Below are 22,347 nucleotides of genomic sequence, written 5' to 3'. Positions count from 1 at the left end.
AACACTTTTGGTCTTAAGTTAACTACGGTATTATTTGGCAATAGTGTTGGCATTATAAGTAATATTTGAAAGATTTATTGTGTACTAAATACATTTTGCAGTTTGGTTTCCCTTTTTAGTAAACAAAAAAAAAGGATAAAAGATGGCAGGCATGCAGCCGAGCGTCCTTTTTCTTGCCAATTTCAGCTATTGTCAACGTTTGACCACCAGGGGGCGTGCTAAGATCTATGGTCTCATTTCAAAGGCATCCCACAGCTTTTGTTATCTGGAAGAAGAACAAACAAGACTACATTTTGGTGAGTATTCCGTTTATTCTGTAAAGATTCAGAGAAAGTGTAGAAAGGATGATACAACAGTGCTTTATGATCAGGCTATTTCATAAAAGTTTTTTTTTCTTTCTAGTTTTTTTCTGTAAGCGATCATTTTTTTTTTTTTAAACACCGTAAGTCCAGATTCCATTTATCTCAAAGCAAAATAAATTTGTAACATTCGACACAAGTGCATACACTGCTGGTAGGAGATGAACCTCCAATTTCACTTTGGATGGTATAGCACCGTTCTTTTAGCTATTAGCAGCTTAACAAAGATGCAGCTTAATAAGATATCCATGTAGTGACTGTGTGTTTTTTAACAAACAAAATTCTCCCCATTTGGCTCTCTAGCTAGCTAGCTTCCAGATCTCTGTTAGTGTCCAAAAAAAATGGTAATTTAGCTTTTTTTTCCCAACAATTGGCCAATCACAAGATAGAATATTTTACAGTTACAGCTGATAGGAAAAAAAAAACATCTCCAAAGTGTACAGAAAAGTAGCGGCACAATTTTTTTTCAGGTGCTTGATGCACTAGCTTGTTTTTGTTTATTTTTGTCGTTTTTTTCTCATTTTTTTTAAAGTCATTCATATTTTTTTGTACATTTCTTCATGAATTTTACAGAAAAAAAGCGCAGTAGTAGCCGGAAAGCAGGCCAACACGGACAAACAGGTCATCATATAGCAACACACGGAAATAGCTGAGTAAGGCAACGTTAGCGTGGTGACAGGTTTGGAAAATTGGGGAGGTTATTGGACCGGGAAAACAAACAAAAAAAAAAAAAAAGCTGTCAATACCATTCGCGCTTTGCTATCTTGGTTATTTAGTGCATTGAATATTGTCTCTTGCGTGTAGCCGAACCACAAAGTGATCACCAACATGGATACGGGTTAAAAAAAAAAGTATTTTTAATTGCATCTGGACTTACAGTGAGCGTAGAAAAAAGTAAAATGAATTGGGGTTGAGAAAAAAAGCAAAAAATGAGTAGAATTCAAGGCAGTGCTGAAGTACTGGTTTGCTAAAAAAACCCCAAAAAAAGTAAAAAATATCACAAAGCCAACAATAACATTTCTTTGACACGTCTTTTTTTGTCCGTTCAGTCAGTACAACCCTCGTTTTTATAGTGCAGTTTTCGTTCATATACTGAATATAGATTTCCTCACAAATGACCAACTGGACTTTTTATCCCGTCCTATTTTGTTTTTTAATTATTTTCTTCAAGTCAAGTTTTCCAGTCAGTGTGCGTCTTCTCATTTCTTTTTTTTGATCCCTCGTAGTGACCTGGTTGTGGCCCCTCCCCTTCCCTCCGCACCATCGCAAAGAAGCATGAAAGGCTGAAGAAAAACATCACAGGACTCGGGAGAAGGTGACAAGTTCTTTCTTCTGACGGGAAGTGATGGCAGATGGAAGGAGGAAGAAGAAGAAGAAGAGGAGGAGGAGGAGGAGGAGGAGGACGGGCTTGGCGGGGGTATTCACAGTTACAGTCAAGAGTCTTTACGGTCCAGCTACAATCACATTTGCTGTCATGACAAACACTCTTTTGCGGCCACTTGGTCACACCTCCAGCATTTCCATCCTCAGGCGATCCCTAAAGACAAGACGTGGACAATTTAGGTCAAGACTGCATCGGTGGACGGACGTTTGGTCGCCGGACGTTTGGTCGCCGGTCAGATGGTGAGTTTACTGTTGAAGCCAGCTCTCAAAATTATATTTTTGAGAGTTTAATATGTAAGTATTGTTGGAGTTTAATTTCTAAGAGCGTTTAATATCTAAGTAATGTTTAATATCTTAGTAATGTTTAATATCTAAGTAATGTTTAATGTCAAAGTATTGTTTAATGTCGAAGTATTGTTTAATTTCGAAGTATTGTTTAATATCGAAGTACTGTTTAATATCGAAGTATTGTTTAATATCGAAGTATTGTTTAATGTCAAAGTATTGTTTAATTTCGAAGTATTGTTTAATGTCGAAGTATTGTTTAATGTCGAAGTATTTTTAATGTCGAAGTATTTTTAATGTCGAAGTATTTTTAATGTCGAAGTATTTTTAATGTCGAAGTATTTTTAATGTCGAAGTATTTTTAATGTCGAAGTATTTTTAATGTCGAAGTATTTTTAATGTCGAAGTATTTTTAATGTCGAAGTATTTTTAATGTCGAAGTATTTTTAATGTCGAAGTATTTTTAATGTCGAAGTATTTTTAATGTCGAAGTATTGTTTAATGTCGAAGTATTGTTTAATTTCGAAGTATTGTTTAATATCGAAGTATTGTTTAATTTCGAAGTATTGTTAATGTCGAAGTATTGTTTAATGTCGAAGTACTGTTTAATATCGAAGTACTGTTTAATATCGAAGTACTGTTGAAACCAGAAAAAATATATACATGACAGTTTAATATCTAAGTACTGTTGAAAACAGTAGATATTTAGATATTAAACTCTCATGAATATAATTTTGAGAGCTGGATTTAACAGTACTTAGATATTAAACAGTACTTGGATATTAAACAGTACTTGGATATTAAACAGTACTTGGATATTAAACAGTACTTGGATATTAAACAGTACTTGGATATCAAACAGTATTTGGATATCAAACAGTACTTAGATATTAAACAGTACTTAGATATTAAACAATACTTAGATATCAAACAATACTTAGATATTAAACTTTCTCTCTCATGAATCAAATTTTGAGAGCTGGTTTCAACAGTAAACTCTCTGTCACCATTTGACAGGCGACCAAACGTCCGTCCGGTCACGGACTCCATCCCTGGCAAAAGTTCCTACAGCGAGAAGCGGCGGCGGTGGCTGTGTGAAAATCCATCCTACTGAACACAATGGTAATGATTTATTCACATGTATTAGCATGCGCTTTCAATGTATAATTCAATGCGCTAGACGAAGGCTTACCTAAAAATAGAATTTAAAAAGAGATCCTGGGTTGAGTAGAAATGCTAGTGACGAGTAATAGGATGGTATGCTTTGCTGGCACGGCGCTAACTTTTATTGTGTTGGTTAGTAAGATTGGATGGAATGGGATTTTCTTCCATTTTTCATTTTCCCACACATTCTTTTTTGCGTTCAAGCGTGGAAAATGAATGTTGACAACGGTGATTAAGACGCAGGCAATCCTTTTAGTCTTGGCATTTTACTCAATGTTAAATTTACAGTAATAGACAGATACATGGTGAAAAGGTTTACCCATTTTTTTAACAGTAAAGTTCTAGGAACCAAATACAACATGTGTATCTGTATGTGTATCTATCTCTATATCTGTGTGTGTATGTATGTATATATATGTATGTGTTTCTGTGTGTGTATATGTATGTATACATACATACATGATACATACATGCATGTGTGTTTGTGTACATGCATGCATGCATGTATGTATGTGTACATGTAAGTGTACAGGTATGTATGAATGTACATGTATGTCTGTATGTGTACTTGTATGTATGTATGTATGTATGTATGTATGTGTACAAGTATTTATGTATGTATGTGTACAAGTATGTATGTATGTATACAAGTTTGTATGTATGTATGTATGTGTACAAGTATGTTTGTGTACAAGTATTTATGTATGTATGTGGACATGTATGTATGTATGTATGTGTACAAGTATGTATGTATGTATGTATGTGTACAAGTATGTATGTATGTATGTGTACAAGTATTTATGTATGTATATGTACAAGTATGTATGTATGTATGTATACAAGTATGTATGTATGTATGTGTACATGTATGTATGTGTACAAGTATTTATGTATGTATGTGTGCAAGTATTTATGTATGTATGTGTACAAGTATGTTTGTGTACAAGTATGTATGTATGTTTGTGTACAAGTATGTATGTATGTATGTGTACAAGTATGTATGTATGTACGTGTACAAGTATGTATGTATGTGTACAAGTATTTATGTATGTATGTATGTATTTATGTATGTATGTGTACAAGTATTTATGTATGTATGTGTACAAGTATGTTTGTGTACAAGTATGTATGTATGTATGTGTACAAGTATGTATGTATGTATGTGTACAAGTATTTATGTATGTATACAAGTTTTTATGTATGTATGTATGTGTACAAGTATGTTTGTGTACATGTATGTATGTATGTATGTGTACAAGTATGTATCTATTTATGTGTACAAGTATGTATGTATGTGTACAAAAATGTATGTATGTATGTATGTGTACAATGTGTGTTTCAAATCCTGGTTTGCCCTGTTTACTTCACTTTTTCCTCTTGAAGGTCCCATAAAGAACTAAGTACGATCTAGGAGTGAAAAGAGACAAAACAACACATACAACTGCCTGATCTTGTTGAGTGGTGGCCCAGTGGATAAGTCATCAGTCTCCCACATCTGTGGACTTGGGTTCAAATCCCAGTGCATGCAAACATTTTCCAAATATATTTCAGGTAAAAGAAAAAGTACTAACTATAAGTACTGCTGCTTTCTTCCACAGGGTGGTGGCCCAATGGATAAGTCGTCAGTTTGCCAACTCTGAGGTCCTGGGTTCAAATCCCAGTGCATGCAAAGATTTTCCCACAATTTTTCAGGTAAAAGAATAAGTATTACTTACTAAGTATATAAGTGTATAAGTCCTCAGTGGTGGATGAAGCATTTTGTCCCAAAAAATGACTAAGTGTTTCAACCCATTTCCTTGGATAAAACGTTTCAACACCCTTGTATAAGTGGGGCACGAGTTGGTGTAGTGGGTTGCACACTCGCCTTTGCACCGAGAGAACGTGAGTTCGCTTCCCGGTGTCGGCGGTTCACTGACCAAGCAAGCGGTCGAGGGTCGGCCGAAGGCCGACCCGAGAACGCCTTTCGCACAGACAGGTCCCTCCAACATTCTTCCGAACTGCCGAAGGCAGTTCGGAATATAACCTTTTGCTGAAAAGTATGACTAAGTGTTTAATATAAATTAAAAAGTTTTTTCTTTTTTCTTCTTCTTCTTATTCCAGTTACTGAACCACATGGTGTAGTGATCAGCCAAAGGGCGACAGCGGGAATCGAACCCGGGTCTCCCACACGGGAGTCCAGTGCACTAAGCTCTGCGCCATCCAAGTGACTACACTTTCCTTAGTAATCATTTGAGTGTCTTTCCAAGAAATACACAGAAACACTTAAGTGAAAATGTGACCCGACCGGGAATCGAACCCAAGTCTCCCAGACAAGAGACTAGTGAGTTAACCTTTAGGCTACACTTCCTTTAGTCATTGTTGGAAGGTTTTGACTACTAATACATAGAAACAAATCAGGGAATGAAAGCTTTACTATACTATGTCATTTTTTTAAAGAAAAATAGCCTTACTATACTATGTCATTTTTTTAAAAGAAAAATAGCCTTACTATACTATGTCATTTTTAAAAAAAAAATTGCCTTACTATACTATGTCGTTTTTTTGAAGAAAAAGGTTTATTATACTATGTCGTTTTTTTGAAGAAAAAGCCTTACTATACTATGTCGTTTTTTTAAGAAAAAGCCTTACTATACTATGTCGTTTTTTTAATAAAAAAGCCTTACTATACTATGTCGTTTTTTTGAATAAAAAGCCTTACTATACTATGTCGTTTTTTTAAGAAAAAGCCTTACTATTATACTATGTCGTTTTTTTTTTAATAAAAAAGCCTTACTATACTATGTCGTTTTTTTGAATAAAAAAGCCTTACTATACTATGTTGTTTTTTTGAATAAAAAAGCCTTACTATACTATGTCGTTTTTTTGAATAAAAAAGCCTTACTATACTATGTCGTTTTTTTGAATAAAAAGCCTTAATATACTATGTTGTTTTTTTGAATAAAAAGCCTTACTATACTATGTCATTTTTTTGAATAAAAAAGCCTTACTATACTATGTCGTTTTTTCGAATAAAAAGCCTTACTATACTATGTCGTTTTTTCGAATAAAAAAGCCTTACTATACTATGTCGTTTTTTTAAGAAAAAGCCTTACTATTATACTATGTCGTTTTTTTGAATAAAAAAGCCTTACTATACTATGTCGTTTTTTTGAATAAAAAAAGCCTTACTATACTATGTCGTTTTTTTGAATAAAAAAGCCTTACTATACTATGTCGTTTGTTTTGAATAAAAAGCCTAACTATACTATGTCGTTTTTTTGAATAAAAAGCCTTACTATACTATGTCATTTTTTTGAATAAAAAAGCCTTACTATACTATGTCGTTTTTTCGAATAAAAAAGCCTTACTATACTATGTCGTTTTTTCAAAGAAAAAAGCCTTACTATACTATGTCGTTTTTTCGAAGAAAAAAGCCTTACTATACTATGTCGTTTTTTTGAAGAAAAAAGCCTTACTATACTATGTCGTTTTTTGAAGAAAAAAGCCTTACTATACTATGTCGTTTTTTCGAATAAAAAAGCCTTACTATACTATGTCGTTTTTTGGAAGAAAAAAGCCTTACTATACTATGTCGTTTTTTGAAGAAAAAAGCCTTACTATACTATGTCGTTTTTTCGAATAAAAAAGCCTTACTATACTATGTCGTTTTTTGGAAGAAAAAAGCCTTACTATACTATGTCGTTTTTTCGAAGAAAAAAGCCTTACTATACTATGTCGTTTTTTCAAAGAAAAAAGCCTTACTATACTATGTCGTTTTTTCGGAGAAAAAAGCCTTACTATACTATGTCGTTTTTTTTGAATAAAAAAGCCTTACTATACTATGTCGTTTTTTGGAAGAAAAAAGCCTTACTATACTATGTCGTTTTTTCGAAGAATAAAGCCTTACTATACTATGTCGTTTTTTGGAAGAAAAAAGCCTTACTATACTATGTCGTTTTTTCGAAGAAAAAAGCCTTACTATACTATGTCGTTTTTTGGAAGAAAAAAGCCTTACTATACTTTGTCGTTTTCTTGAATAAAAAAGCCTTACTATACTATGTCGTTTTTTTGAATAAAAAAGCCTTACTATACTATGTCGTTTTTTCGAAGAAAAAAGCCTTACTATACTATGTCGTTTTTTCGAAGAAAAAAGCCTTACTATACTGTCGTTTTTTGGAAGAAAAAAGCCTTACTATACTATGTCGTTTTTTGGAAGAAAAAAGCCTTACTATACTATGTCGTTTTTTGGAAGAACAAAGCCTTACTATACTATGTCGGTTTTTGGAAGAAAAAAGCCTTACTATACTATGTCGTTTTTTGGAAGAAAAAAGCCTTACTATACTATGTCGTTTTTTGAAGAAAAAAGCCTTACTATACTATGTCGTTTTTTCGAATAAAAAAGCCTTACTATACTATGTCGTTTTTTGGAAGAAAAAAGCCTTTCTATACTATGTCGTTTTTTCGAAGAAAAAAGCCTTACTATACTATGTCGTTTTTTCGAAGAAAAAAGCCTTACTATACTATGTCGTTTTTTCGGAGAAAAAAGCCTTACTATACTATGTCGTTTTTTTTGAATAAAAAAGCCTTACTATACTATGTCGTTTTTTGGAAGAAAAAAGCCTTACTATACTATGTCGTTTTTTGGAAGAAAAAAGCCTTACTATACTATGTCGGTTTTTGGAAGAAAAAAGCCTTACTATACTAAGTCGTTTTTTGGAAGAAAAAAGCCTTAATATACTATGTCGTTTTTTGAAGAAAAAAGCCTTACTATACTATGTCGTTTTCTTGAATAAAAAAGCCTTACTATACTAAGTCGTTTTTTTGAATAAAAAAGCCTTACTATACTATGTCGTTTTTTTTAATAAAAAAGCCTTACTATACTATGTCGTTTTTTTGAAGAAAAAAGCCTTACTATACTATGTCGTTTTTTGAAGAAAAAAGCCTTACTATACTATGTCGTTTTCTTGAATAAAAAAGCCTTACTATACTAAGTCGTTTTTTTGAATCAAAAAGCCTTACTATACTATGTCGTTTTTTTTTAATAAAAAGCCTTACTATGCTATGTCGTTTTTTTAAAGAAAAAGCCTTACTATACTATGTTGTTTTTTTGAAGAAAAAGCCTCACTATACTATGTCATTTTTTGAATCAAAAAGCCTTACTATACTATGTCGTTTTTTTGAAGAAAAAGTCTAACTATACAATGTCGTTTTTTTGATGTATGTGTACAAGTATGTATGTGTACAAGTATGTATGTATGTATGTGTACAAGTATGCATGTATGTATGTGTACAAGTATGTATGTATGTGTGCAAGTATGTATGTATGTGTACAAGTATGTATGTATGTGTACAAGTATGTATGTATGTGTACAAGTATGTATGTATGTGTACAAGTATGTATGTATGTGTACAAGTATATATGTATGTATGGATGGATGTATGTACGTGTACATAGGCCTTTTTTACCATTAAAAAGCGGACTGTGTGTGAGAAATAAGGCTTGGACTCACCTAGTCTGATTAGCGTCGTTGGGTTGTTCAATGAGCGGCTGACTGGCGCTCATCTGCTGGCGTTCTCTCTCCGGCCAGGCGTCCTTTGGCGAGCTCCCGCTTTTGACCATCTCGCCACTTGCCGTGCTCGCCATCAGCCCTCGCAGCGGCGAGGTTAAATCCTGCCACTGAAGCGTCGGCTCGCTGTTCGCTTCCCTCTCGCTCTCCACGTCTCGTAGCCAGCATTTGTCGGCGGTTTGCGGCGGCGGAGGAGGATCGGGCCGCCATCGGGTCGGCGCTGGCGCCTCCTCGGCGTCCGTAGTTGGTCGCAGGTACGTTTCCAGCCACTTGAGTTGCCCATTCTTGCTGCTATGGCGGCTATCGCTAAACCAGCGCACCACTTCCGACTTGGGGAGGCCCGTCCGTCGGCTCAAGTCTTCGTACTGCTGGCTGTTGGGCCAACGCGCTCCGGAGAAGGCCTGGCGAAGGATACGCAGCTGTTGGGCGTTCTTGGCGGCCCATGGCGGCGAGAAAGAACCCTCCCCTCTCTCCGCTTTGCCATCCTGACGCCCCGCCTCCGAATCGCCTTCACTCTCGTTCACTTTCAGTCTTTTAAAGTTGATCTTGACGGGTTCCATTTTGCGATCGGCGCCGTTTCCGTCCGCGGCGAACGAGTCGTCTTCCTTGATGAGTTGCTGTAAGATAGACATACTTTTCGTGATGACGGCGGTGGCGTTGGCGGCGCCGCCGCTGCTGCTGGTGGTAGTGCTTTCGGAGGGGGAGGAGCCAATGACTTGATTCGGCAAGGGGGCGTCGTCAATTGGCTTGTTGTCCTTCCTCGGGGTGTCGTCGGCGTGCTCTTGAGGACGGATTAAGACGTTGTTGTGATTGTTATGATTGATGTCGCTGGTGTTTTCCACGGCGCCGTCGTCATGGTGATTGTTGGAACTTTCCGGGACGCTCAGGGAAAGGTCATTAGGGGTCGCGACGTAGTGCAAATCGTTATTGCTGATGTTGGCGTGGACGCCGTTTGACGGTTTGCCGTTTTCGTTGGCGAAGCCGGCCGTCGTCGTCGTTCCGAGGCCGTCCCCGCATTGCTCCGCCTCCGCTTGAAGATTCTTGACGGGCGCCAGCGTTGGCGGAAGCTTCGGAGAAAGAATAGGCGTGGAATAGGAAACCCTAGTCACGTTGGGATTGGTGGACGCGCTAGCCTGCTTGGCCATGGCCCCCAGGGTTCTATTCCTCCCGGCGCCAAAGGGGGCGTCGACCCCGGGAAAGTTAAGTCCTTTGGAACCTGAAGGGGCCGTTACGGTGCGGTGAGTAACGATGTGATTGACGTGACGCTGGGCGGCGGCGACGGTGGTGGGTTGCTTCTGGGGGGCGGAGCCCTGGAAGACGGTGTTAAACATCTTCCTTCGGGCTTCTTCGATTTCTTCCGGAGACCAACTGATGCCTTGCTTGAGTCTTTGGGCGGTAAACCACAGTTTGATCTGCTCTTCGGGGAACTCCGACACTACCGTCAGGTAGCAGAGCTCCGCTTTGGTCGGGTAGGGGAACTTACCGAAGGAGGTCTTGAGAAAACTGCTGGTGTCCATGGCGGCGTCGTAAGTAGGGATACTGCTTAGGGGGATCATCACTTTGGGGAGGTCTTTATGGGATGCCGGGTACGGCAATGGGGGGGCAGCGTGCTGGTGGCGAAAAACACGATTGGACGCCGGTAGGGTCGCCACCGGCGTGCGAACGGCAGTCGTCCTGGTCGTAGCTCCGTTTTGGAGTTCGGGGATACTTGCGTTTGGCGCCCCCTTGTGGTCAGTGTCTCTTTTCAAGACTTCCACAGTATGTGAAACCACGATTTTCTTGTGTTCCCCTTTAGCTCGCATCATCTTGGCGATGGGGGTCTTGCTGAGGGAAATGGCGGCGTCTTGTTTGGCGTCCGTGAACAAGCTCTGCTCCACGGCGGTGATCCCGTCCCGCTTGTTGACGCTCAACGAAGCCGTCATGGAACCCTCCACGATCTTGGGGTGGGTTTTAGCGTTATGCAGGGCCAGAGCTTCGAAACGGACCACCGAAACGGCGCAACTCAGGCAGTAGAAGGTCCCCTGCGCCCTAAAATCGGCGTGGCAAGTGTGCATGTGGTCCAAAAAGTAGTTCAGGTCTCTGGATTCGAAGGAGCACGGTGGACAAGCGTAGGCTCCGCCTTTTTGGACCTCGCTAGCGCCACCGCGTTCGTCCATGGAGATGCTGAGGATGCCGTCTTCCGGGATGGTGGGGAGGAGTTCCGGTAACGAACCCAGGATGATTTCCTCGCGGGCGTGTTTGGATTTGGAGGAGGGGATCATACAGGGAACGCTGGATTTCCTCTTGCTGGCCATGGCGGCGGCGGCGGCGGCGACGGCGTTAATGGCCGGAGACCACGGGAAGGGGATTTGGGGGGGGTTTGATTGTCCGGTGCGATGAGAGCGGAGGGCCAGAGGACGGACCGGAGTGGCATGGATCAGCCACGGAGGGGATGCTGCTTCATGACTTTTGATTGGGGGGGTGCTGGAGACGCCAAGGGACGCCGAGGGGGGACTTTAAGAGCTGCCGGGGAACCTAAAAGGGCACAAAATGGAGGGAGGGAGGGTTAATAGGAGGCACGGAATGGCGACATTGGGTTGAGGTGGTTTGTTTTAATGGGAAATGAATAAATAAAGTGATGTTATTTGAAGATGGATGACATAAATTCTCATTAGAGTTAGATATGAGAAAAAATATTTTCACAATAAAAGATAGTTTTTAAATATTGATAATAATTATTATAATAATTATAACTAATTTTTTTGGTTTCAGTTTGTTTTAATGAAAAATAAATAAAGTGATATTATTTGATGCTGGAAAACATACATTTTCCTTAAAATTAGATATTAGAAAAAATGTCACAATAAAAGATATTTTTTAAATATTGATAATAATTATTATAATAATAACTTATTTTGTTAGTTTAGTTTGTTTTAATGGGAAATGAATAAATAAAGTGATGTTATTTGAAGATGGATGACATAAATTCTCATTAGAGTTAGATATGAGAAATTTTTTTGTCATAATAAAAGATTTTTTTTTTTAAATCGATAATAATTTTAATGGGAAATGAATAAATAAAGTGATATTATTTGAAGCTGGAAGACATAAATTCTCCTTAGAATTAGATGAGAAAAATGTTGTCACATTAAAAGATATTTAAAAAATCAATAATTATTACAATAATTATAACTTATTTTTATTGACTTATTTTTTGGTTTCAGTTTGTTTTAATGAAAAATGAATAAATAAAGTGATATTATTTGGAGCTGGATGACATAAATTCTCCTTAGAATTAGATATGAGAAAAAATATTTTCACAATAAAAGATAATTTTTAAAAATTGATAATTATTATAACAATAATAACTTATTTTTTGGTTTCAGACTTCGGACTTATGAAAATAATTTACTTTTTTCCTTATTTAAAGATGGAAGTAGCTATGTTGGGAAAGAAAAGAAAATATGATGATTTAAAAAAATGTATTTTTGTTGTTGTTTTGCAATAAAAATAAGATAATTCCACCCTTACACCAAGAACATTTTAAAAATTAAAAATAAACTGTAAATTTACTTGATATACGGCCATCTACAAAAAAAATGAATTAAATTGTTGTATGAATTTAACCCAAATATTTTGTTTACTTGTTATTAATTTTAAGAAATTAATAAATCATTTTCTTATCAATTTCGTGTGTACATCTTTCATACAAAATTGAAACACTGACTGGAACGAATTTGCGATTTTTTACATATAAAGTACTGATCTGCTTACTAATATTTCAAGTTACGTAAAAAGTAAATACATTTTCTAAGTAGAGGTACGATTGTATATTTAAAAAATACTTTGGCAAAGGCAAAAGAGAGAAAAATATCCTAAAGTATTGCACATAGTGATTACATTTTTGCATGAAAAGCATTTTAATAGAACACCAATTTACAGGTGACCAATCGTAAAGATGCCACGCGTAGACGCACCCGTTACGGTAACAGCTGTGTGAATGTAGAAAAGCAAAGAAGGCTTGGCGGCGGCGGAATAAGTGGAGGCGCTAAACGCTAAGCGCTAAATACAGTGTGACAATGTAGGTGGTGTTTTTCCACTCAAGTAAAAACACTTGAGCACAGCTTTCATTTCATTTGCTGAAAATAACACACGCTGGCTTATGCAATGACGGACGGACGGACGGAAAGCACACACACATTGCAATACATAACTTGAAAAACATAGCGAGAGTCACACAAAGCACTAGCCGACCATTTGAGATACGAGCTGAATACGTTCGTATGTCCATTTACTCCTATCTCAAATCAACTTTGCCAGGGATATGAATCAAATAAAATAACATTTTACTCGTATTTCAAGATACATATTTGCTCAAAATTGTACTCGTATCTCAAAATACACATTTGCTCAAAATTTGACTCGTATCACAAGATACATATTTGCTCAAAATTTGTCTCATCTCAAGATACATAATTGCTCAAAATTTGACTCGTATCTCACGATACATATTTGCTCAAAATTTTACTCCTATCTCAAGGTAAATATTTGCACAAAATAGGTATTTGCTCAAAATTTTACTCGTATCTCAAGATACATATTTGCTCAAAATACATTTGACCAAAATTTAACTCGTATCTCAAGATACATATTTGCTCAAAATACATTTGCTCAAAATTTTACTCATATCTCAAGATCCATATTTGCTCAAAATTCTATTCGTATCTCAAGACGCATATTTGCTCAAAATTTTACTCGTATCTCAAGATACACATTTGCTCAAAATGTTATTCATATCTCAAGATACATATTTGCTCAAAATGTAACTCATACCCCAAGATAAACATTTGCTCAAAATTTTCCTTGTATCTCAAGACACACTTGCTCAAAATTTTCCTTGTATCTCAAGACACACTTGCTCAAAATTTGACTCGTATCTCAAATTGCTCGTATATCAAGGTACCACTGCAGCCTTCTATAAAAAATGTAGTATTTCTTCCCAACACAATTGACAATAGCAATTAAACAAGAATAACACACACACACACACACACACACATATCCACATTTAAGATCACCTGTCACAATTCTATTTGCGTATTCCGCTTCTGCCCTTGCTGTCACTTTTGATCAAATCAAAAAAAATCACCACTCCGACAACACACATCTCATCTCATCACTATTTGTTGTTTTCCCAATCTGCTGCCTTAGTCTAAATCGACTAATTATTAATGGCATGTGTCCGCATAATTATTTTTAGCAGCACTTTATGTAACCCAAAAAAAAAAACCCCAAGTAATTAAAGTGTAGGCTTGACAATTGTGCACCACCAAAAATGTAATTTGGAGGCTTTTTTTTAGGGATTTTGAGTGAATATATTTGTTGCCAGATGCCACCTGGTTCCCTGAAGGAAGGAGTTATTATCAGTGAATAAATATTAGGCCTCAGACTTCCTGGGGGATTTTCAACCTATTGAGTGAGGTGGATTTTGCTGGGCGACTTGATTGATGGAAGCGCATGTATTCCCCGAACCTTTGGAGCTGTTTTACATTTTCCGCAGGCAAATTTATGCGGGCGGTCTTTTTTTTTTTTTTTGTCTCCGGAAGGGATGAGGAGTGTTCAATTCATTTTTTAGGAGGTCTGCTGACAAAAAAAATATGAATTTTATGGAGAAATGCGGCGGACACGCCTTGAACAATTGAATTGCAGATTGAAAAGGGAAGCTTCGTATACAGTAATCCCTCGAATATCGCGGGTTTCACGACATTACGGTTTTTATTTTAGGGGAAATTTTTATTTGTTATTTTATATTTTTTATTTTTTTAAGTTCATTAAGCATTATGGTAATTCTAATAGCAACATTTTTCATACCAGCCTCACAATAATCCATGCACAAAATACTAAAAACAACAAATCGAAGTCAATTTACCTGGAAAAAAATGCTTGGAAGTATTGACCCTGTTAAGTTTACATATAAAAAAAATATTAATGTTTTAAAAACAAATAATTCTGGGTTTTTTTCTGTATAAGATTATGTGTGTATATTTGGTATGGATAGAAGTCTTCAATTGGGAAAAAACATTTTGCAATGAAAAATAATCATATATATATATATATATATATATATATGTATTTTTCATATCCACCCACCCAATAATCCACACACAAAATACTAAAAACTACATTTCAAAGTCAATTTACCTGGATAAAAATGCTCGGAAGTATTGACCCTGTTAAGTGTACATATTAAAAAAATATTAATGTTTTAAAAACAAATAATTCTGGGTTTTTTTCTGTATAGGATTCTTCACGTATATATGGTAGGGATAGAAGTCTTCAATTGGGAAAAAAACATTTTGCAATGAAAAATAATCATATATCTATTATACATCAATTTTTGGTGACATTGGGTCAATGTGAAACATGACATTTTGCAATAATTTTGAAGGATTATGTGATTCCTGCTGATAAAACTTCGATGAGAATGAATAATACTGCAAAAATAGACGATGAGATGCAGGACAACACAGAGCTGATACAGTAAAAGTGTTAATATAGGTAACATAGTTTAAAATGAAAATATTTTTCAATGCAAAATGATGTGGGAGGAATCAGGAATACCTAAACAAAACCAACACACCAGGAATTGATCCCAGAACTTCCAGGCAGACACGCAAACCACTCACTTATCCTTTCAAATAAGGTAAATATCAAGTACAATCATAAATATATATTATTTCAGCATGCAACTTTTTGACTATTGACATTTGGAGGTGAATATTTTTTCGCAAAGTCTTGCATATTCAAATTTGGAAGCCAAAAATGTCGGAAAAAAACGTCCTCCTGCTGAGTGTCAGCGACACAGCTGGCTTTAATCACAGTGGAAAAGTGTTGAATGAAAAAAAAAGGGCGGAAAAGTCAAGTGAAATGTTCAGCCCGTGCACGACACCCCCGTGAACCGCTGACACACACACACACAACCGCCGATCATATTTCTCTCGTCTGAAATTGTTGACGTGTGGCGAGTTTTTGGGAGTTTTTTGACGTTTTTCTAAATCCACATCCCAACCAAATGTCATATTTTCATCAACATAAATTACTACAAATTGCGCTTGTTGGTTATGTGGTGACATAAATGTGGGCGATAAAACCATAATGATAATTTTTGGGTATTTTTTGTCAATAATAATATAAAAAATAAAAATTTGATAATTTAAAAAAAACTGTAGTTACATCAGTTGACCACCACCGAAAATGGGGGCGCTGTTTCCAGGTCAATGTTCAGGAGACGAGGAAACGTGTTTTTAGCATGTTAGCAATAGAGGCTAACATGGAGTATGAATACAAAAGGACAATAACGTAGCCAAAATATCCAACACTAAAAGATCCAAGTTTTAATTTTTTTAAATGCCTCGTAAAAAGCAGCTTTATTAAAAATGTCCTTAACCCACTGTCCTCATTTGAGGACAGCCTGTAATATTTTTTTTTCAACTTAATATCAAGATGTTTTCACTATTTTATGCAAATGTTCTGAAAATGTTACAAAAACCTCTCTTGGTTTAATATGAATTATTACACAGCAAATTTTGGTTTGAAGGCAAATTTATAAAAAATTAAGATTTTTGCAGGATTTATGCTTTACTTTTTGTCTATCTATATTGTAAAACAGAGCAACAAAAATACTTTAAAAAATCATTTTTCATATTATTTTTTTGTTATAAAGTAAGATACTATAATTACCTTCATATTTGAAAAAAAAACTTATTCACAGAAGTTTGAAGTCTGAACCAAAAAATACACGATTTTTAATCGCAATAATTATCAATATCGACTGATATTTTTTTTTTTAATTCTTCATAACATTTTTTTGCATATTGCCCAGCTTTATGACAACATAAATCACCCCCGTTTTTTTCCACAAACCCTCCAGCATTTCTACAAAATTAACAAAAACCACCCTGACAACAATTCAATAAAAACTGAACCTTCTCCCGAATAAAAACCCACCAGAACTCCGTCACCCCCAGATGGTCAAAAGCTCCGTTTTTTTAACCATTTTGAAACGCCTGGACTCTAACGAGAACAATCGGTATAGAAAATGGATGATTTATTTTATGACCGACAGCTGCTGACTCTGGACAGGAACAAAAACACAAAAAAAACAAAAAAAAAACCTGAAACAAAACAAAACAAACACTAAAAAAAACCCCAAAAACTAGGTCACCCGCATCTTACTGAGTAATCCCGTCCGGTTCGCGGCCAACCAGACGTAGGCATGTTCTGTACATTTGTGTGGCAGACAGACGGGTCATGATATCCCTCAAAACGGAACATTCAATGAATCCCAGCTGAGGACATTTTGTGTCTGTTCCACGAACAAAAGATTCACCAAAAAAAAAAAATAATAAATATGGTGACATCGAAAAACATCTGTAGGAAAGATGCGAGTTTACTTTCAGAGAGAATTTTTGGGGACCAATAACAAGGCCTAGTGTTGCAGATAAATGGGCCGCAGTGCAGGATTTTGAGTTCAAATCTTTCATTTAATATTACCATTTTTTTGCAGTTAAATTCTCATTGTGAAGTACAAAGCTACAAAAATATTTATATATATATATATATATTAGTTTCTCGCTTATTCTATTCTACAGATGTTTGATCACCGTATTTTCTCGCATATAAGCCGCATCCATGTATAAGTCGCACCCTTAAAATTGCCTTAAAATCATTGACTTTTACATTTTTTTGTACAAAACACTCCCTGATTCATAATTTTCATCTCCATATTCATGATATTAATAGGGAGTACAAATATGTTACCACATTTTCTCGCATATAAGCCGCCTCTGCGTAAAAGCCCTTAAAATTGCCTTAAAATCATTGACTTTTACATTTTTTTTTGTATAAAACGCTCCCTTGATTGACAATTTTGACCACCATATTCATAGTTTTAATAGAGAGTACAAATTTGTTACCGTATTTTCTCACATATATTAGCCATACCCTTAAAATTGCCTTGAAATTGTTGAAATTTGACAATTTCTCTCGTATAAGCCGCCCCCTGATTCCCAATTTTCAGCACCATATTCATGGTTTTAATAGGGAGTACAAATGTGTTACTTTGAAAGGGAAAACCTTGATAAAAATCATCATGTGTTATTTCTGAGATACTGTATAAATCGATTCCTGGATTGCACATTCCTAAAGGGTGTTGCCTGCAAATAGACAAATTCAAAAAGGAGGTCAAGTGAGCAGTACAACCATGAAGTGTATCTGTAGTAGTTTAGTTTGTCATCCCTGGGTAAGATACAAGTTTTTTTCAATTTTTATGCAATATACAGTTGATATTTTTGCTTGAATTTCATTCATAGAAGTCAAAATACATTTTCTTTAGCATTCTATCTATTTATCTTTTCTCTATTTTGAAATAAATGAACATATATTCTAATTTATGCGCATATAAGCCTTACCCTCGATTCAGTCACCATTTTTTTAGCCACAAAAACAGCCTATATGCGAGAAAATACAGTAAAATGTAACAAAAAAGGATAAAAAACACTATTTGCCATTTTTGTATCCTGAAAACAACGTTCTATTTGCTTTGTTTTCTGTCAAAACACAAAAAAAATAGTCCGTACTAAGAAAATGACTCCTAAATTTATAGCTCTTTGTTCCTATAGCAACGATACAACAACCAAAGCCTGGATTTGAACGTGTTTATCTTTCAAAGTAACTGTGTTTTCTATCAAAAAGTTACAATGACAGTAAATATTTCTAGGAAGAATACACGCATCCATGCAAAGGGGGGGTGCCGCAGCCTATCTGAGCATCCTCCAAGTGTGTTGCATGCATATTAAATGAATTCATGTGAGCGGATATCTTTGAAAGCTGTGAGGAAATAAACATTCCTAATTTTATTTGGTGGTTAAATTATGGGTATCCTAAGGCCTGATTTACATAATGTAGTTCAAATGAGGTTATTTTTTTTTAAATGTGGGTCATGACATGGAAATGAGAGCAACTTGACAAAAGACCAATCAATGTACAACCAAAACAATCGGGAATACAACGAGATTCAAGTGGAAATTGACATGGGTGGGATTTAATGGACTAGGAAATTTGAATGGCGGAATTGGACCTTCTACAAAAATTACAGCTTTAAAAAAATATACAAAAATTTGTTACATTTTGATTCATGTTGATTAAAAAATTGCATTTTTTTTAAATTGACAATAAGAAGAGTTTTTGAGAAGAAATTTTGGCATTTTTTGGTAGCCAATTTCTACAAAAAAGGATCACATTGCCATGGCATCACATTTTTGGGGTTCATTTTTTAAATTACTTTTTGAATACATTTTGACATTTTTTGGTAGCAAATTTCTACAAAAAAGGAGCACATTAACATGGCATCAGATTTTTGGGGTTCATTTTTTAATGGACTATAAGTACTTTTGGAATAAATTTAGGCATTTTTTTGGTAGCCAATTTCTACAAAAAAAGGATCACATTAACATGGCATCACATTTTTTGGGTTCATTTTTTAATGGACTATAAGTAGACTTTTGGAATAAATGTAGGCATTTTTTGGGAGCCAATTTCTACAAAAAAAGGATCACATTAACATGGCATCAGGATTTTGGGGATCATCTTTTTTAATCGACTATAAGTAGACTTTTTGAAGAAAATTTTAGCATTTTTTGGTGGCCAATTTCTACAAAAAAAGAATTACATTAACATGGTATCACATTTTTGGCATTCATTTTTCTAATCGACTACAAGTAGACTTTTTGAATAAATTTTGGCATTTTTTTTAGTTGCGAATTTCTACAAAAAAAAGGATCACATTAACATGGCATCAGATTTTTGGGGTTCGTGTTTTTAATCGACTATGACTAGACTTTTTGAATAAATCTGGGCTTTTTTTGGTAGCGAATTTCTACAAAAAAAGGATCACATTAACATAGCATCACATTTTCTGGGGTTCACTTTTTTTATCGACTATAAGTAGACTTTTTGAATACATTTAGGCATTTTTTGGTAGCGAATTTCTACAAAAAAAGGAGCACATTAACATGGCATCACATTTTTTGGGGTTAATTTTTTTAATCGACTATAAGTAGACTTTTTGAATACATTTTTGCATTTTCTTGGTCGCAAATTTTCTACAAAAAAAGGATCACATTAACATGGCATCAGATTTTTGGGGTTCATTTTTTTTAATCGACTATAAGTAGACTTTTTGAATACATTTTGGCATTTTCTTGGTAGCAAATTTTCTACAAAAAAGGATCACATTAACATAGCATCAGATTTTTGGGGTTCATTTTTTTTAATCGACTATAAGTAGACTTTTTGAATATATTTTTACATTTTTTTTGGTAGCGCATATAAAAATACAGTAAATACAGTAAAACACAGAAGGAGGAAACGTCAGCGTAATATTCAAATCATAATACGGCTATGAAATCACATTTTAAATGCGGGAAGCCACTAGAATAGCGTTTAATCCCATTTGGTGGGAAAAGCTTGGGTTTTTTTTCAGTTTTTTTTTCAGTTGAGCAACAGTTTAGCAGCGAGGAAGCGGCAAACCCGCGGGAGAAATGCGTGCGGCCGTCCGACACCCCGCCGAGACGGTGCGGCTGGCAGCTTTGTCCACCTTGCCGCCCAAACACAAATCCTGCCTTTTCACGGGGAAATGTTGAATGGGGCGCGCTCACGAGGGAGTCCCGGTTTTTGTGTCGCTAGTCACGCTCTTTCAAAATAAAGCGAGCCATTCTTCATGTAGGTGAGTGACGCTATTCTTTCGGGTAACGGTTTGCTTCGTTTTGGGTTTTTTGAGGGTTTTTTGGGGGGCCGAGTTTAATGCAGCTGTGCTAGTAACTCTTTTAGCTTTGTTGCTAAATTCATTCATTCATTCTTATGTACGTTTTTAGTGTTTTTTTTGTGGAGAAGTGACATCGGTTTAATTTAAGGGTGGAAAAAATGCGGGTTGAGTTAACGTCAACTCATTTTCATGTGGGTTGGACCATTTTAGATATAATATTTATATATTTTTTATGGATTCAAAGAACTAGATTAAAATACCAAAATATTCAGTTTTTTATAGATTTCGAACTATTTTAAAACAAGATCTAAAACCAGTTTATTTTAGCGTTTTTTTTAAATATATTTTTAGATTTTACTAAATATTTTTTGAACTAAAAACAGAAAAAATGATTAAAAAATGACAATTATTAATTTAAAAGTGGGAAAATCAGGAAATATAATATACATCTATACTCTTAATTTAAATTTGATCCTAAAACAGAAAGTCAGCACTCATGATTGACTTTCCCGGGCCACAAAAACTGATACGAGGGCCCAAATTTGGCCCGCGGGCCACCACTTTGACACCTATCCTGTAACACATTACGCATACTCCCTATTAAAACCATTAATATAGAAAATTGTGAATCTTGTGAGCATCTTATACAAAATAAATGGCAAAATTCAACCAATTTTTAAGGCTACGAACGGCTTATACGTACGTGGATGCGACTTATATACGAGAAAATACACTACAATTGTAATCACCACTTTGGCGGGCCTGCACGCTTCTGTCGTCCTTCCGTCAGTTCATAAACCTGCGCAGCAATTATAATATTACAAGGTGAAAAATGGCCGCCGGAAAGCGAGGCGAGGCTGCAAAGTGGTTGCTAGACATTAAAATTTAATTGAAAACAGCCCACTGATGCAGACTGACGCTCTCGAATAGTTGGGTCAGCTACACTTGACGCCAAAAAGAACGTTGTCTTGTCACATGAAGGAGAACGTGGACAAAGGAAGACAAAACTAGGGACGTCTGGGAGTTTAAAAAAAAAAACGAGATGACGGATGACAACCTAGCTGGCGTTCTTTCAATATTCTCTTCCTCGCCGTCGACACCTCGTAGCGGGCGTCGACAAGGCGCTCTCGACACGTTCCCTCCTCACCTCGGCAACATTTAGCGCTAACGTCGCTTTCAAATCTTTCCCTTTGAAGCAAATAACTGGCAAAGCGTCTCTGGTGGAAGATTTGAACACAAAAGGAGGATAAAAACTACAAAAACAACAACAAAAAAACTCAATTCCTCGCCACATTAATTTGAAACCCTGTCTATATTTTAAGAGAAAAAAATTCTCCATAAAAGGGCCATTTAAAGCAACAAAAAACAACAACAAAAACAACAACAACAAACCCAATTCCTCGCCACATTAATTTTAAAACCCGCCTATGTTTTAAGAGAAAAAAATTCTCCATAAAAGGGCCGTGTAAAACAACAAAAAACAACAACAACAAAAACTCCTAATCCTCACCACATTAATTTTAAACCCACCCTATATTTTAAGAGAAAAAAATTGTCCAAAAAAGGGCCATGTAAAGCAACAAAAACAACAAAAAAACAACAACAACAAACCCAATTACTCACCACATTAATTTTAAACCCACCTATATTTTAAGAGAAAAAAAATCTCCATAAAAGAGCCATGTAAAACAACAAAAAACAACAACAACAAAACCCAATTCTTCGCCACATTAATTTTGAAACCCGCCTATATTTTAAGAGAAAAAATTTGTCCGTAAAAGGGCCGTGTAAAACAACAAAAAACAAC

At 35.8% G+C, this 22,347-nt stretch overlaps 1 protein-coding gene and 1 long non-coding RNA gene across 6 annotated transcripts in view; one reads left to right on the top strand and one right to left on the bottom strand.

Moving 5' to 3' along the window:
• Positions 1 to 1,192: 1,192 nt before the first annotated feature.
• zhx3a (zinc fingers and homeoboxes 3a) overlaps positions 1,193 to 22,347 on the bottom strand; it is a 34,618-nt gene continuing 13,463 nt past the window's right edge. For all 5 annotated transcript variants that reach the window (XM_077725712.1, XM_077725713.1, XM_077725711.1 and 2 more), the window contains 2 exons: positions 8,681 to 11,251; positions 1,193 to 1,896 (listed from right to left, as the gene is read on the bottom strand). In XM_077725712.1, the coding sequence (XP_077581838.1) occupies positions 1,863 to 1,896; positions 8,681 to 11,031 (2,385 nt within the window). In that variant the 5' untranslated portion in view covers positions 11,032 to 11,251 and the 3' untranslated portion in view covers positions 1,193 to 1,862. The remainder of the gene's footprint in view (positions 1,897 to 8,680; positions 11,252 to 22,347) is intronic.
• On the top strand, positions 1,758 to 5,886 carry LOC144202749 (uncharacterized). Its single transcript, XR_013327554.1, has 3 exons — positions 1,758 to 1,982; positions 3,045 to 3,149; positions 4,575 to 5,886. It is a non-coding gene; the product is annotated as an uncharacterized LOC144202749 (long non-coding RNA).

This window comes from Stigmatopora nigra, chromosome 10 (assembly GCF_051989575.1).
Source record: "Stigmatopora nigra isolate UIUO_SnigA chromosome 10, RoL_Snig_1.1, whole genome shotgun sequence".
Taxonomy (NCBI): Eukaryota; Metazoa; Chordata; class Actinopteri; order Syngnathiformes; family Syngnathidae; genus Stigmatopora; species Stigmatopora nigra.
The sequence above is the reverse complement of the archived record's forward strand: the minus strand, read 5'-3'. Positions and strand labels throughout refer to the sequence as shown.